Source organism: Phocoena phocoena, chromosome 1 (genome assembly GCF_963924675.1).
Source record: "Phocoena phocoena chromosome 1, mPhoPho1.1, whole genome shotgun sequence".
Classification (NCBI taxonomy): Eukaryota; Metazoa; Chordata; class Mammalia; order Artiodactyla; family Phocoenidae; genus Phocoena; species Phocoena phocoena.
Window position 1 is genome coordinate 46234625 of NC_089219.1, and position 13710 is coordinate 46248334.

General features: G+C 35.7%; 1 protein-coding gene across 1 annotated transcript in view; it reads right to left on the reverse strand.

The window, feature by feature from the left end:
* Window positions 1–13710, reverse strand: part of USP24 (ubiquitin specific peptidase 24) — a 147946-nt gene that overhangs the window by 70949 nt on the left and 63287 nt on the right. The window contains exons 15-24 of the mRNA XM_065873524.1: window positions 13515–13676; window positions 13268–13315; window positions 7992–8099; window positions 7128–7277; window positions 6353–6484; window positions 5387–5498; window positions 3821–3897; window positions 2478–2618; window positions 2254–2307; window positions 1209–1324 (exon numbers count right to left, since the gene is read on the reverse strand). Coding sequence (XP_065729596.1) covers window positions 1209–1324; window positions 2254–2307; window positions 2478–2618; window positions 3821–3897; window positions 5387–5498; window positions 6353–6484; window positions 7128–7277; window positions 7992–8099; window positions 13268–13315; window positions 13515–13676 — 1100 coding nt within the window. The remainder of the gene's footprint in view (window positions 1–1208; window positions 1325–2253; window positions 2308–2477; window positions 2619–3820; window positions 3898–5386; window positions 5499–6352; window positions 6485–7127; window positions 7278–7991; window positions 8100–13267; window positions 13316–13514; window positions 13677–13710) is intronic.

Below are 13710 nucleotides of genomic sequence, written 5' to 3' on the forward strand. Positions count from 1 at the left end.
CTAGTCTGGTTTGTCAGACAAATGAATCGTTAAGGACCTAGGTCACAGATATAGACTACATTTTACAAACACGTAATTAGGAATTCTTAATGAAAGTCTATTTGAGATACACTTCCAAGAATGTGGGAATGCAAAAGTCATGTTAATGTTCTTATCGTGAGTTGAATCTATAATCACTTTCTGTCATTTTAAAAAGAGGTCCAAGAGGGCTGAGTTCCATTGGCTTCTTTCATAATTAATAATGTATCACTACACGGTACTCAGCTCATTTTAAAAAAGAAGATAAAGAAGAATGTGAGCAAGGATATTGCCTTGACTCCTCTTCTAAAGGACGGCTTTAAAAAGAAAGGAATATCCCCAACTGTGAATAAAGAGAAATAAATACACACATACATAAACACATCAAGCGATTCCAGGAGTTGAAAAAGACTTTATGAGCACCAATCACTAGAGGGCAGCAGAGTGAGGCATAGAGAGGGAGCCCTTCTCTGATCACCTGCCAAGGTTTCCTGAGCATCACTGACTGGGGAATGCTTACCAGTAATGAAAGGCACATAAAACCCCACAAAAGTATTTTAGTTACTTCAATCTAATGTTTCTAAATACTCATCTATTCTCCTTACTATATCAAAGACCTATAACACTGAACTCAGATTTCACTGACAACATCTGAAAATGCTCAACACAGCAATGTGATTAAGAGATGTCAGTTCAAAGTTTTAACACAAATATTTGGGGCTAAAGTTCTTATTAAAAATTATTTTGAAAAATGATTTTAAATAAAACATTTTAACTATGATTATATCACAATGTACAATATTAATCAATCATCATATTCCACTTCATCTTGCTTATGCTATTGGTGCCCTGGATTTGACTATTCAATGAGAAAAGTTATAAGAGGGCTAAGTAAATATTTCAAACTTGAAAAAAATTACTCTTCATACAATGAATATATGTTGATTCCATCATAAAGAGTAGGCTACTCGTGTTACACACAGTAAAAGTAAAATGAATCAAATAAAATACGTGATGGGGAATATATAATTTCCCAGGATATGACTGTTTGAAAAAGATATGAAATAAAATGAGGAAATGAACAATTAACTGAGATATCTCCAAAGGAAAGAAAAGATTCCAATTATTTTTTTTTAAGTTGATCTACATTTAGGTGTTGCATATTCGCTGTAACTCCTGCAATCACTTACCTGTATGGAGACTGGACTGACGTGGCTACGGTTGGCATGGCAGTTGCTGTAAGCATCTTTGTTGCTCTGGTCACAGCGTGTGTCAGAGTGGGGCCACCAAGCGCTGAACTGGCTGCCTACGAAATAGAAAATCATCTCTCTATATCAGGGTTTCTCAATCTCAGCTCTACTGACATTTTGGGCTGGAAACTTTTTTTGTTGTGGAACACTGTCGGGGACATTGTAGGATGCTCAGTGGCAACCCTGACTTCTATTCACCACTCACCTACCACTAGGTGCCAGTAGGACCCCTCTAGTTGTGACAACCGAACCGGTCTTCAGACATTGCTAAATGTCCCCTGGGAGGTATAATAACCTCGAATTGAGAACTACCATTCTACATGTGTTAATACTTACATGGCACCTCATTTAGGGATACCTGAATACTTTAAATGTTTTTATGATGGCATATTTGGATGGAAGTCACAACTTGGGAACTCCTTCCTGTACAGATTCATCACCAGCACATATTCATCATCAGAAAGTTTAATTTATTGAGATAGTATTATACTGCAGGCTTCTAGTGGACAAAGACACCCAACACTACCCACTACTGAGTGTGCTGCTATGGCCTTTAATAGCATTTATGATATAAACAAAGTGACACATGGGGAAGGATGGGAAAAGAAGTGCTTGTATAAAATTTCTGGACAGAAAAAGGAGAAAAAGAATCTATCAGAAATGTGGAAAGTACAGTAGACCTATTTTCTGAAGACAGTTTCTATACCCCCAAAAGGGGGTGGGGGTAGGGTGGGTAGGTGGAGCAGGGAAAAGGGATGGGGAGGGAGAAGGAAGGATTTCCTGTAAAATACACTTCTACATTGTGGGCATTAGGGCAAATGCCTGTTCCCTATGTCCACAATACAGTATTGCTAGCAAATTCTTCCAGTAGGATCCAGCTACAAATATCAACATTATACACGATCTCAAAACACAACATTATAAAAGGAAAAAAAAACCCAAAGCATCTATTTCAAAAACAGGTTAAATAAAATTTGCTACTCACTTCTAATCTTGTGTAGCAATCAGCAATGAATTTCTTATGTAATGATACAGAATCCTAAAAGTAAGAGGCATATGGAAATTAAAATTAGTCTAGCATTTGGTTGTAATCATTATTAAGGATAAAATGTCAAAATAAAGAAGCCCGACTTTCAGGCATGCCAACTCAGCAATTTAAAATATATTATTTTCTGCTTTTTTGTGTACCTTCTTTCCTTAAATACCCACCTTCTTTAACCGAGGATTTAGATTAATGTAACTGTAGTTTATGATTAACTGAATAGCTTCATTAGCAATTTCTTCATCAGGTGATTCCATGGCTATTTTCCAAATGAAATCCATTCCTATCAATTCCAGCTTTTCTACATACTGTTCAAAAGAAAGAAAAGTATACAGCACACCAAGGTCACAAAATTACAGTTATTTTCTGCTACACTGTAACTCCACACCTCTTCAAGTTCAAAATGAATTAAGGCTGCAAAAACCAAGCTACATATGAGAACATCATTATACTGATATGGAACTTTAAAACAAGAAACGACCAACAACAGAAACACTGGACAACTTCCATGGAACTAAGACAGATATGGAGATTTTTCTCCAGACATTCCTAAACCTAAGCTAGAACTCTACACAGATGGGCTACTAAAGCAGAAACAAAACAGGAATAATATGGGCACCCTCTTCACGAGCTTTTCTTCAAAGGAAAGAGAGTCAGGTTAGAGGTAGTTACTAATCCTTGGGGCTCAATCTTGTCTTCTCAAAGCTCAGTTAGAAATGGCAGGATCCAGGCCTTATAAGATCTTGTTAAAATTCTTACCACCTAGGAAGTCAGGTCATGAATGAAACAGACTTGGAAAAAGAGTTATTTTTTTGCCTTTCTTTTTCAAGGTGCTCACGTAAATATAAACATAAGCTGTATACATTCTACAGGTCCTCATTTTCCTGCTTCCTTGTCTGTTAAAACTTTCCCCCTAGGGCTTCCCTGGGGGCACAGTGGTTAAGCGTCTGCCTGCCGATGCAGGGGACACGGGTTTGTGCCCCGGTCCGGGAAGATCCCACATGCTGCGGAGAGGCTGGGCCCGTGAGCCATGGCCGCTGAGCCTGCGCGTCCAGAGCCTGTGCTCCGCAACGGGAGAGGCCACAACAGTGAGAGGCCCGCGTACCGAAAAAATATATATATATATTTCCCCCCAAATCCTTGCCCCTGCAATCCCAGAATTGAAGATTTTGGTACTTTTTCAGGTACATGTGAATTGCTAGATCTGAGAGGTTGGAAGCTTGGCTGGAACTATCCCTACTCCACGTTCACCCAGCCGCAGGAGGCCGCTGGCTGCCCCAGATCAGCAAGAAGCAAAGAGGGGTCTGAGAAGTCACCTGTTCGAGAAACGCAGCCTCCTCACACTCTAAGAGAAGCGCCCTCGTCCATGCAGAAGCCCGCAGTCAATGAGGCGCCCATTCTTTTTAAAAAAACCTCATGTTTTCTCTCAATTATAACACATGTGTTTTGCTGAATGTCTAGTTTTACTAGATTTTCCAAATTTTCTACATTTGAAAACAATGTTACTTACCAACTGAGCTCCTTGTCTTTTCAATCGATGATCACAGAGATTCACATTTTCAAAAAAAGTCTTAAATAAGTTAAAACCTGAAATTATAGAATGTCAGATAAATTCATGCACTCTAGGTACCACAGATAATCAATGAAAAGACAAAGTATATCAAGAGCTAAAACTATAAAACTCTTAGGACAAAACATAGGCACAAATCTCCAAGACCTTGAATTAGGCAATAGTCTCTTAGATATGGTATCAAAAGCACAAGCAACAACAATGACAAAAAAATAAATAAACTTCATGAAAACTGAAAGCTTTTGTGCTTCTAAGGACTACCAAGAAAGTGAAAAGCCAACCCACAGGACAAAATACTTGTAAATCGCATATCTGATAAGGAGTGAATATGCAGAATATATAAACAACACTTACAACTCAAAAATAAAAGGGCAAATAACCCAATTTAAAAATGAGAAAAAGATTTTTATAGACATTTCTCCAAAGATGATATATAAATGACCAATAAGCCCATGAATGGATGCTCATCATCCTTAGTCATCAGGGAAATGTAAATCAAGCCACGAGATACCATGTCACAACCACTAGAATGGCTAAAATAAAAAAGACAGTTTATAATTATTAGAGAAGATGTGAAGAAATCAGACCCTCATATACTGCTGGTGTGATTATAAAATGCTGCAGCCACTTTGCAAAACAGATTGGCAGTTCCTCAAATATTAATGATATGATACAGCAATTTCACTCCTAGGAATATAAAAACTTGTATATGAATGTTTACAGCAGCATTATTGGTAATAACCAAAACTGGTGAGAACCCAAATGACCATCAACTAATGAATGGATAAACAAAATGTGTTATGGCCATACAATGAAATATTACTCAGCCATAAAATGGAAAGAAGTTCTGGTACGTGTTAAAACCTGGGTGAACCCTGAAAACATTATGTCTCAGGGTGATAAAAGAAGCCAAATATTCATACAAAAGGTGACATATTATATGGTTCCATTTATATAAAACGTCCAGATTAGAATAATCTATAAGGACAGAAAGTAGATGAGAGGTCAGGGAAAGGGGAGAATGGATAGTGACTGTTACATGGTTTCTTTCTGGGGTGATGAAAATATCCTGAGATTAAAAACGGTGAAGGTTGAACAGCTTTTGTGAATATACGAAAAGCACTTATTGCACACCTTAAAAAAGTAAATTTTATAGCATGTAAAATACATATCAATAAAAAAACTCAATTAAAAGAAACAACTGAAAAGAGGATTTCTATACTTTGACAAATCTTCACCTTAAATGAATCCTTTTCGTACTAAGTAATGTCATGAAAAGACAGCTTGACAATTAGCCTATATAATTTAAAAATACCATTCATGTAAAAAGAAATTTATCTGTGTATATAAACATATGTATATATAGATGTGTCTTTATGTGCATAAGGCAAAGTCCAGAAGGATATCCCAAAATGGTTAGCTGCTTCTGAGAGTGGGCTGAGAAGAAAAGTATAAAATTCTTACTTTAAAGAACTGAAAAAATGATTTTACGTTTTTCTTCCCTACCATTCATGGTGATTTCATACGACTCCAATTTAAGAATTTTCTCCTTGAAGAGCTGCTGTTGAACATCACTCTCAAGGTCATGCTGCCCTTTTGTAAACCATTCAAAACACATCTGCGGATCAAGACAAATATCACTCTGTAACTAAAATCCATTTCAGGCAAATACATATTCCAAACCGGGAAAGCAAAGATAAATTATTTTTAATTCTTTAGAAATTTATATTGCCTTAATACCACTCAAAACTGAAATGGTTCTAACTCTGGAACTAAATAAAGCAGTTAATTACAGCAAACTTTCCTCTAGATAATGAAAATATATATTCATGCTTTTCACTTTGGTTTTACTATCAACATTTATTAATAAGCCTTACTATGTGCCAGGGACTGTGCTAGGCACTGTCACATACTTAGTCCTTTCAATAATCTTATGATGTAGTTAACACTATTCTACAAAATGAGATGAGGAAACAGCCATTCACTGTTAGAAAACGTCAAAGCAGTGTGGTGCTCCTGGTTTAATCCATTTTCAGCTGTGTAACTGCAGTTCTAAAGATCTGTCTAGGTATCAGTTCCTTCTTTAGCGTTTCCGGGATACAACATCATTATAGGAACTCAAAGTTTTCTGCTGGTTAATTTAAAATTAGTTTCATGGGAGGGAAAAAAATACTAAAAGACACACCAAGAATTCTTTTGCTGTACTCACTTGGCTGAATTTGGTTTTATCCAGAATGGTATCAGACTTACCAAAGATCTCACACACTTGTCTATATCACAGATATATATTATATAAAATATCTTTTCAACACTTATAGTTCCTAGCTTATTAGTATAAATGTATGCTTAGTAAATTGAAAAGTGTTTAGAATTGAAGATGTGAGACACACACAAAAATGTGAGATACACACAAAAAAGTGAAATACTATTAAGTCCCACTGCTGTCTTACTCCATCCACAATATCTTCTTACCTCTCTATCTAATTCACAAACATCCTGGCCAGTCACAAGACACTCCCAGATTTCCTTGGCACGATTCCAACCCAGATACAGAGTAGCTTCTTGCAAGAAAAATGCCAGAAATTTTAGATGGGCCTCTAAATACTGGAAAAAGAAATAATGCTAATTAGTTAACTCCAGGCATTCATATGTAAAAGAAAAATTTTTTAAAACAAAAAAATTTTGAAATTAAAAAAATAGTTTTACCTAATGCTTTTTCATATAACTTAGGGTAAAGTAAATGTGAGAAATCTGTTTACAAGTTGACAATACAATGTAGCAGAAACTACTTGAAGTCTAACACAAACTCAGTTGACTTTAGATAGAAAAAATATACAATTTCGGCAATCTCAGAGTAAAACAGCACAACACAACTGGTGAGTTAAGGTATTTTTCTATTTTTAAAAAAACTATTACTAACCACTAGATTTGAAAAACAAAGGCCATTAGCCACAGAACTGACAGTTATTATTTCTGATCAAAGACAAAGAAAAGATGTTTATTTTTATTACCATATCATATGCAGTTATCTTGGGTGATTTACTGAAAGATTTACCCACAAATATCAATTTTCTGAACTTTTATTTTGAGGTGATTATTGTCAAGATACAAAAATGTTCCATTATGACAAAGACACCTCATGCTACCTCTTTAGAGTTACTCCCAATAAATATGATTTTTATAGTTCAAGTGCAAAAAGGCCAAATGAATACTGTAAATCATGAAACAAAAGCACAATGCCAGATACCTCCCGATAAGTGTATCGGCCATCCACTAGTGTTGAACCAGTTAAGCCTCCAGGTCCAGCCACAGCTGCTGCAAGCCGATGACAAGCTATCAAACTTCCTGTTACCAATTTTACTATTTCAAAATTTTTCTTCAAGTCTTGAATAATGCTCTTGGCGAAAACAACAAAAAGAAAAATGGTATGAGAATGCGCAGTTATTTTGTCAGTTTAATACAAGCTTCTATTTTAGCACGTAGTTGAGGAAGAGCAAACACAGAGTTTTTCACTCATATTTCCTACATAAAAGTAAATAAAATCAGTCTGGTATGTACATTTACTAGGGGATTACTATAGAATTAATAAACTTCCCTGGTAAATTTCTGCTTTTAAAAGGGATTCTTTAAAAAAAAAAAAAAAAAAGTCTTTCAAAAGAACTATTTCACTTCTTGCATACTTTTCCAGATCTTTCTTCCCAAATCTGTTACACTAAAAAACAAACAAACAAACAAACAAAAAAACCCCAAGTCTATTACACTGAGGAAGCTCTAGCTCCTTAAGCAAACTCATGTTTTCACAATATAAAATAAATCTTTGAATCTTTTCAAACAAATTTCTAAAATATCATTAACTTTTAAACATTGGCTTACTTTGTAAATTAAGGAAATAAAAAATAAATGAGTTACGGATATAGCAAAAGAAAAGTTCCATAGAAATGAAAGCAGAATGATGTTTAAATTCAAGATTATTAAGTAATATAAATGAATTACATTAATGACCATAAAACTGTAATACAGTCACTACAAAACTCAGCAATCTTTTGATGTTTGTTATTATAAAAGCTTATGCAAGTAATTGTATAATAATCAAATATAACTATACTCTTACCTTGTCTTGCTTTTGATAGGTTTGTTTTATGAATGAGCGGGTGATTTCATGTAGCTGACGCAAAGCTGGTACTACCCATACAAACTGGGGATTATTAAGTTGAGATGACTAGAGTTAAAAAGAAGTTACATTAGTTAAGTTTAGAAATAAATAGCAGATTAAATTTATTAGCTACAAAAAATTTCCAAGTCAATTAGGTTTTATTGTTACACATTCTATTATTTTTCTCTTCACATCGCTCATTTATAGTTTATCTCCATGCACTCATAATTCAGTCTTCAACTTCTTATTCTGCATGCAATCCTAAAGCCAAGAACTGCAAACAGGAGTGGATGTGAAGTGATAGTAAATGTATAGGGGTACATCAGCAAAAAACAGACGACAAGGAATTAGCAACTTCAGAGGATAGATTAAGTAGCACAGGCTGCTAGGATATGTTGACGTAATAAAATAAATTGATGGCAAAAGCTTAACTTGGATAATGCTGAACTGGCTGATAACTAAAATGGTATAAAAATATGGTTGTCTACAATTACATGATTAAGATACCAATGATATGATCAAGATACTAATAGTGGTCTAAATATTAAAGAAAATATCCATGGTCTGCTTGTATTTCCTAGTTAAAACAATTTTATGAGAGAATTCTACTTTTATTAATTATTACAGCCACTTCACACTTATACTTTATATTTTTCAAAACACTTTTCAAATATGTTATTTCTGAAACTGGTACATGACAATCCAGATCTTCAAGTACATATCTGAAAAGTCTGATATTCATGCGATACTCTTTAAAAAGAGAATTGCTTTTGAATAACTAGCATCTTTCAAACTATGTGATTTCATTATAAAGGTTGTAGGAATGTCAGATTAAATAGTATCGATCAATTGAAAAGTAACTCTCTAAAACACTGAGTAACAGTTTAAGTCCTTAGCTTTTACTTTAAAAACTGTATTATTGTTTTAAAGCCTTGCTTCTTTAAGTCTTTCTGTAAGATGAAGATGCCTATGGGGCAGAAAACTACTTTTGATGTCATTTGCAGAAAAATATCTTACTACTAAATACGTAAATGTGAGACAGCTACTGCCTAAATAATACTGGCTTTCCTAGAGATTAGCCAATCAGCAAATACCGTATTTCCTGGATTCTAAGATATAGGTTTTATAAATTTTAACATTTCTGAAATGGACACTTCTTACAATTGTATCAAAGAAACTTACCAGCCACTAGGCATAGGAGTAAGTTTAGATATACCTGTCCTTATGTGAGTATGTGCAAACTTAGCTGTTTTCAAAAGGTATCTGTTCATTTACCCATCATTTCTGCTGTTACCTGGCATAGTTTAGCACCAAACAAGGATGGCTTTTTAACTTAAATGTAGATCACTGATTTGTTTCTTGAATGCTATCAAAAACATTACACTATGTTATAGCACTGACTAGCCTGTCGTGTCCATCAATTCAATTAAAAGCAAAGAATAACTGCCAGTGGTCTCAGACTTAAGTGTTCTTCAGAGCCAGGAGAATTCGGTGCGACAGACTCATACCCTGTGAAGGGCTGTATCACTTGGCATTAAACGTCTCTCTGTCCAAAGCTGCACCTTGATTCAAGAGAAACTGTTTAACTTGTAGTATATACAACTTAATGAAAGAAAAAAGCAGCTTGAGTTTTTACAAAAAAAGGACACAAAACTCCATATTCTTCAACGTGCCTCAAAATTCTACAATCTTAAAGATTTCAAAGAAGTCCAAAGCACTACACTAGATAATGAGAAGCGGTGTGCCACAGTGAGGCTGTACATACTGGATTAAACCTGTGATGCATGTTGCAATCACTGGCATCTTAGAATCAGAGAAATAAGGTATGTATTAAAGGCCAACTACTTGCAAGACTAGCTAGAATATTTCTGCTAGGATATAAAAGTTGCAAAATGACAGAGATTAAAATTCTAAGGCTTAAGTCCGAACTCATACCTTCCAAAAGGATTACAAACATTAGGATATAAATATAAACCCTTTAGTAAATAATCAGGTATATTAAAAAGTATCATTATGACCAATTAAGTCAATTACGGTTAGATTATTTTCTTTAACATTGAAAATTACCCTTTAGAATCTAAAAAGTATTCCTGATATAGCCTTTCTACAGTTTAGCAAACAAGACAGATGTTATTTATTCCATCATATCTATAACATTATGTTGCTATGTTATAAGAAAAATTTAAATTACTCTTCTCCATTTATAAAAGGGGCAGAAGACTATGGTAAACAATTAAAACGAACATATCTGATAATGTCTGATAATGAAGCTGAGGTTTCATAAGTAGGAGTTAATGGTATATCCAAATTAGACTCCTAATGTTAGATGAAGCCGTAGAGGTCAACTAGTTTAGCCTGCAAACCTGTGCCTAAACTTTCCTTATTCATTTTTGTTACAAAACTTGTCTTCTAGTGTTTCCAGTGATGAGGAACTCAGGAGGCAGTGCATTCTGTGTCAGACTGTTTTCATAGGAAGTTCACTGCCCTATCATATTGCAACATGCCTTCCCATAACTTCTTAGGAGACATAAAAAGTTAAGCTGAATCAAACTTCTATAACAATCCTCTAAGTAGCTGAAAAAGCTTTCCTATTCTTTCTTGAGTTCTCTCTTCTCAAAGTTGAATATCCCAGTTCGTCATCTGCCTTGTTTTACCAGACCTAGCCATTTACCTAGAACCAAGTTCAAATTTTTACATGGGTGGACATTTAAAAAGTATTTCCTCCTGTGCTAAGCACATCACTGTGAGGTTGTACTGAGGGCATCTTGCTGGTTTTACTTTCAGTTGTATGTTTTGGCAAGTGGAGGCCCCTCAGGTATGGGTAAGTAACGATTTTAGTGTCCTCACAGAGGAAGGGGAAGAGGTAAGAGAAAGGGAGCCAATATTTATTGAAAGGCTGCTGGGCACTGTGCTAGGAGGCCTTCATATAATGACTTAAGGAATACACAAACACCACTAATTGAGTAAAAATGACTTTTTTTGGTTTAGTAATTTTTTTTTGGATGAGTACATTTAAACTTTTTAATCGAAGTAAAAAATAAGTGCAATAAGAGGGAAAGGGTTGGGGGCAGACAGTGGAAGGTATAAAGGAAGCAAAGGAAAGAGGACCAAGGAAGCCAAGGGTATCCTGGCAGAATCTACAGAAATAAAGTTGAGAAATAAAGGTCAGAATTTCTGAACACAATAATGGAACTTGGGAATTTTAAGAGTGTCAAAAGCAGAGGGAAAGGGAATCAGTTGGAGGAGTAGAGGTAGCTGGGGGGTGGGAGGGGAGTAAGAGGTGGGTGATCTTGTCTTACCCTTTGCTTAGTTTCTGTGTAGCCTGGCAGGGAGACATAATTCCCAGTCAGCCCACCTTGCTGCCTGGCAGGAAAGGGCATAGCATAGAAAAACACCTTTAGTGGCAGTATATAACTCAACCCCCTGCCTGGAGTCATATCGGGGGCTTTGATCTTCCCACTGCCCCCCTTCAGCCATGTGTACTTTAAGAGAGTATCTGCAAAAGCACTCAGTCAACTGAAAAGTGCTATGTATAAATGCAAGTTATTATTATTTGAAATGAAAGAATGGTACGTCAGAATTTCTTTACTGGGAGCAGTGGGATACAAAAAAGGAAGAATATTCCTTTCAAGACTCACAAAATGACTCCAAAATTCTCCCTGTTACTTTTTGAGTTTTGTTATCAAACAATAGACATGAATGAAGCGACTGCAAAGAGAAGCAATAAAGATGCAGCGATGCTACTGGCTACAAGGGCTAAAGTACTGCTTAGTTGTAACAAGGAAGGAACAGGGATCAGGAAGGATTTTTCTGGTTTCAAAAGCCATTTCCCTGGAGGGAGGAAAAAGTCCCTTCAGCTTTGACCTTCATACCTATAAAGAAATGTATCTGTTACTGTGAAGAAAAGACCATTTTCTATAGATACCCTTTCCCTCTTACTATTACTATTGAAAGATTTAAACTTCTTAAATAACTCTGGATGAGTTTCAATCATAAAGACAGAGGGTGCTAAATTATCTGAATCACTGAGCTGAGAAAATTCAAATTGTATCTGAGTAGAAAGAGAGCAATGTTGTTGAATTAAAGGAACAATTAATCATAACCTGAGCATTACCAGCTCCAGTTTGTGAACGATTTTAATGTAGAAAATTCACTTGATCAAATTTCAATGTCAGAAATATAACAAAGTTCTTAAATGTCCCCAACTAAACTTTATGACCAAGCATAATTTAAGAGAATAAAAGCCTACTGAGTCACCAAGGCCGCTTAGCAAGAGCTGAGTCTCTGAATTTACTAATGTAAATTAGCAGTATTCAAGATCCTTTAAAGAAATACTTACTAGGAAAGCCAAGAAATATGTTTTACCAATGAAATTCCTAAGCCATTAGCTATTTACTAAAACCTTTTCTTATGATAATAGTGAAATGAAACCCCTCTCGCTGCTAGGCTTTGTTTCATCTGGGCAACCTGAGGGCCTGCGTGAGAGGAGGACATGCTCTGATCAGGGCTGCTGCAACCACGGAAGCAGGCTCCAGTGAGCAGCTACTGACTGCAGCAACAGGAGAGCTACAATCATCACTACATATGCTGCTACCCACCCTTTCGAAGGACGGCCCTTAAGTCCACAGTCACCTGGAGGCCAAAGCCCTGGAGCGTAGGACTTCACAGCACCCATCACTACCCAGTTCTACCTTCTAAAATCGAGCCCTAGCAGCAGGCACTCACTCAATAACCGTTTGCGTAAGGAATTACTTGAGGAACACATCTGAACCAAGCACCTAGAAAACGACTACGTGCCAGCAACGAATGAACTTCCTTCTTCCCTTCTTTCTCTCTTCTGACTCTATGAATGTTCCTCCATTTCTCTCTTATGGGAGAAAAATGGACACGATATTTATTTAGAATCCACTGTGCTTATTAAAGATGTGCATACTTTGGATTTAATTTTAAAAAAGAAAAACTAAGTTGAAGGTCTTACAATCTTATGAAAATAATATAGTAAAACTACTCTTTGAATGTGACCCTGGATTTATTTTCCCCTTTGACAGTCAATAACCCCCAAGCTTTAAATAATAAGCACAGGTCATAAGCAAATATTTAAACAGCAGTGTGTATCTGAATATTATTCGAAGAAACACTAAAACATACTTTTATCTTAAAATTATAATTCAATTTATTAAAAGGAATTATTAAATTAGTATACCTTTTAGTTGGTTCCATCTGCAAATTCTTACCTTGAATCCATCCTTCTTGTTTTTTTCCAAACCTGACCATTCTCCAGGCTGAAAATGAATTTTAAGAAATATAAGTGACTTGGTAAAAGCAGTACCTATAATTTGCCAATTTTGGACTCTAAGGTATGAGCTTCTAGGTAGGACATTTAGTTTAATTTACATAATAGGGGAGGAAAATTATTTGGTTCTAATTACTCAGACAATACTGTTGCTCTGACAACAAAACTAGACCAAAGATAAAACCAACCCTTTTAATATCTTCTATGCACTTAATGATGTAGCTCCTCTTGATTGCTTCTTTCACTGCATACGCATCACTTAGGATTGTCAGGTGCTCCTCCAAAGCTTGCTGAATAAGGCTACTGGGCAACGTTGGGAGATGAGCCAGTTCCCAGAGTACATCTAACACCTACAATAAACCACATGTGATGAGCCAGCCCATA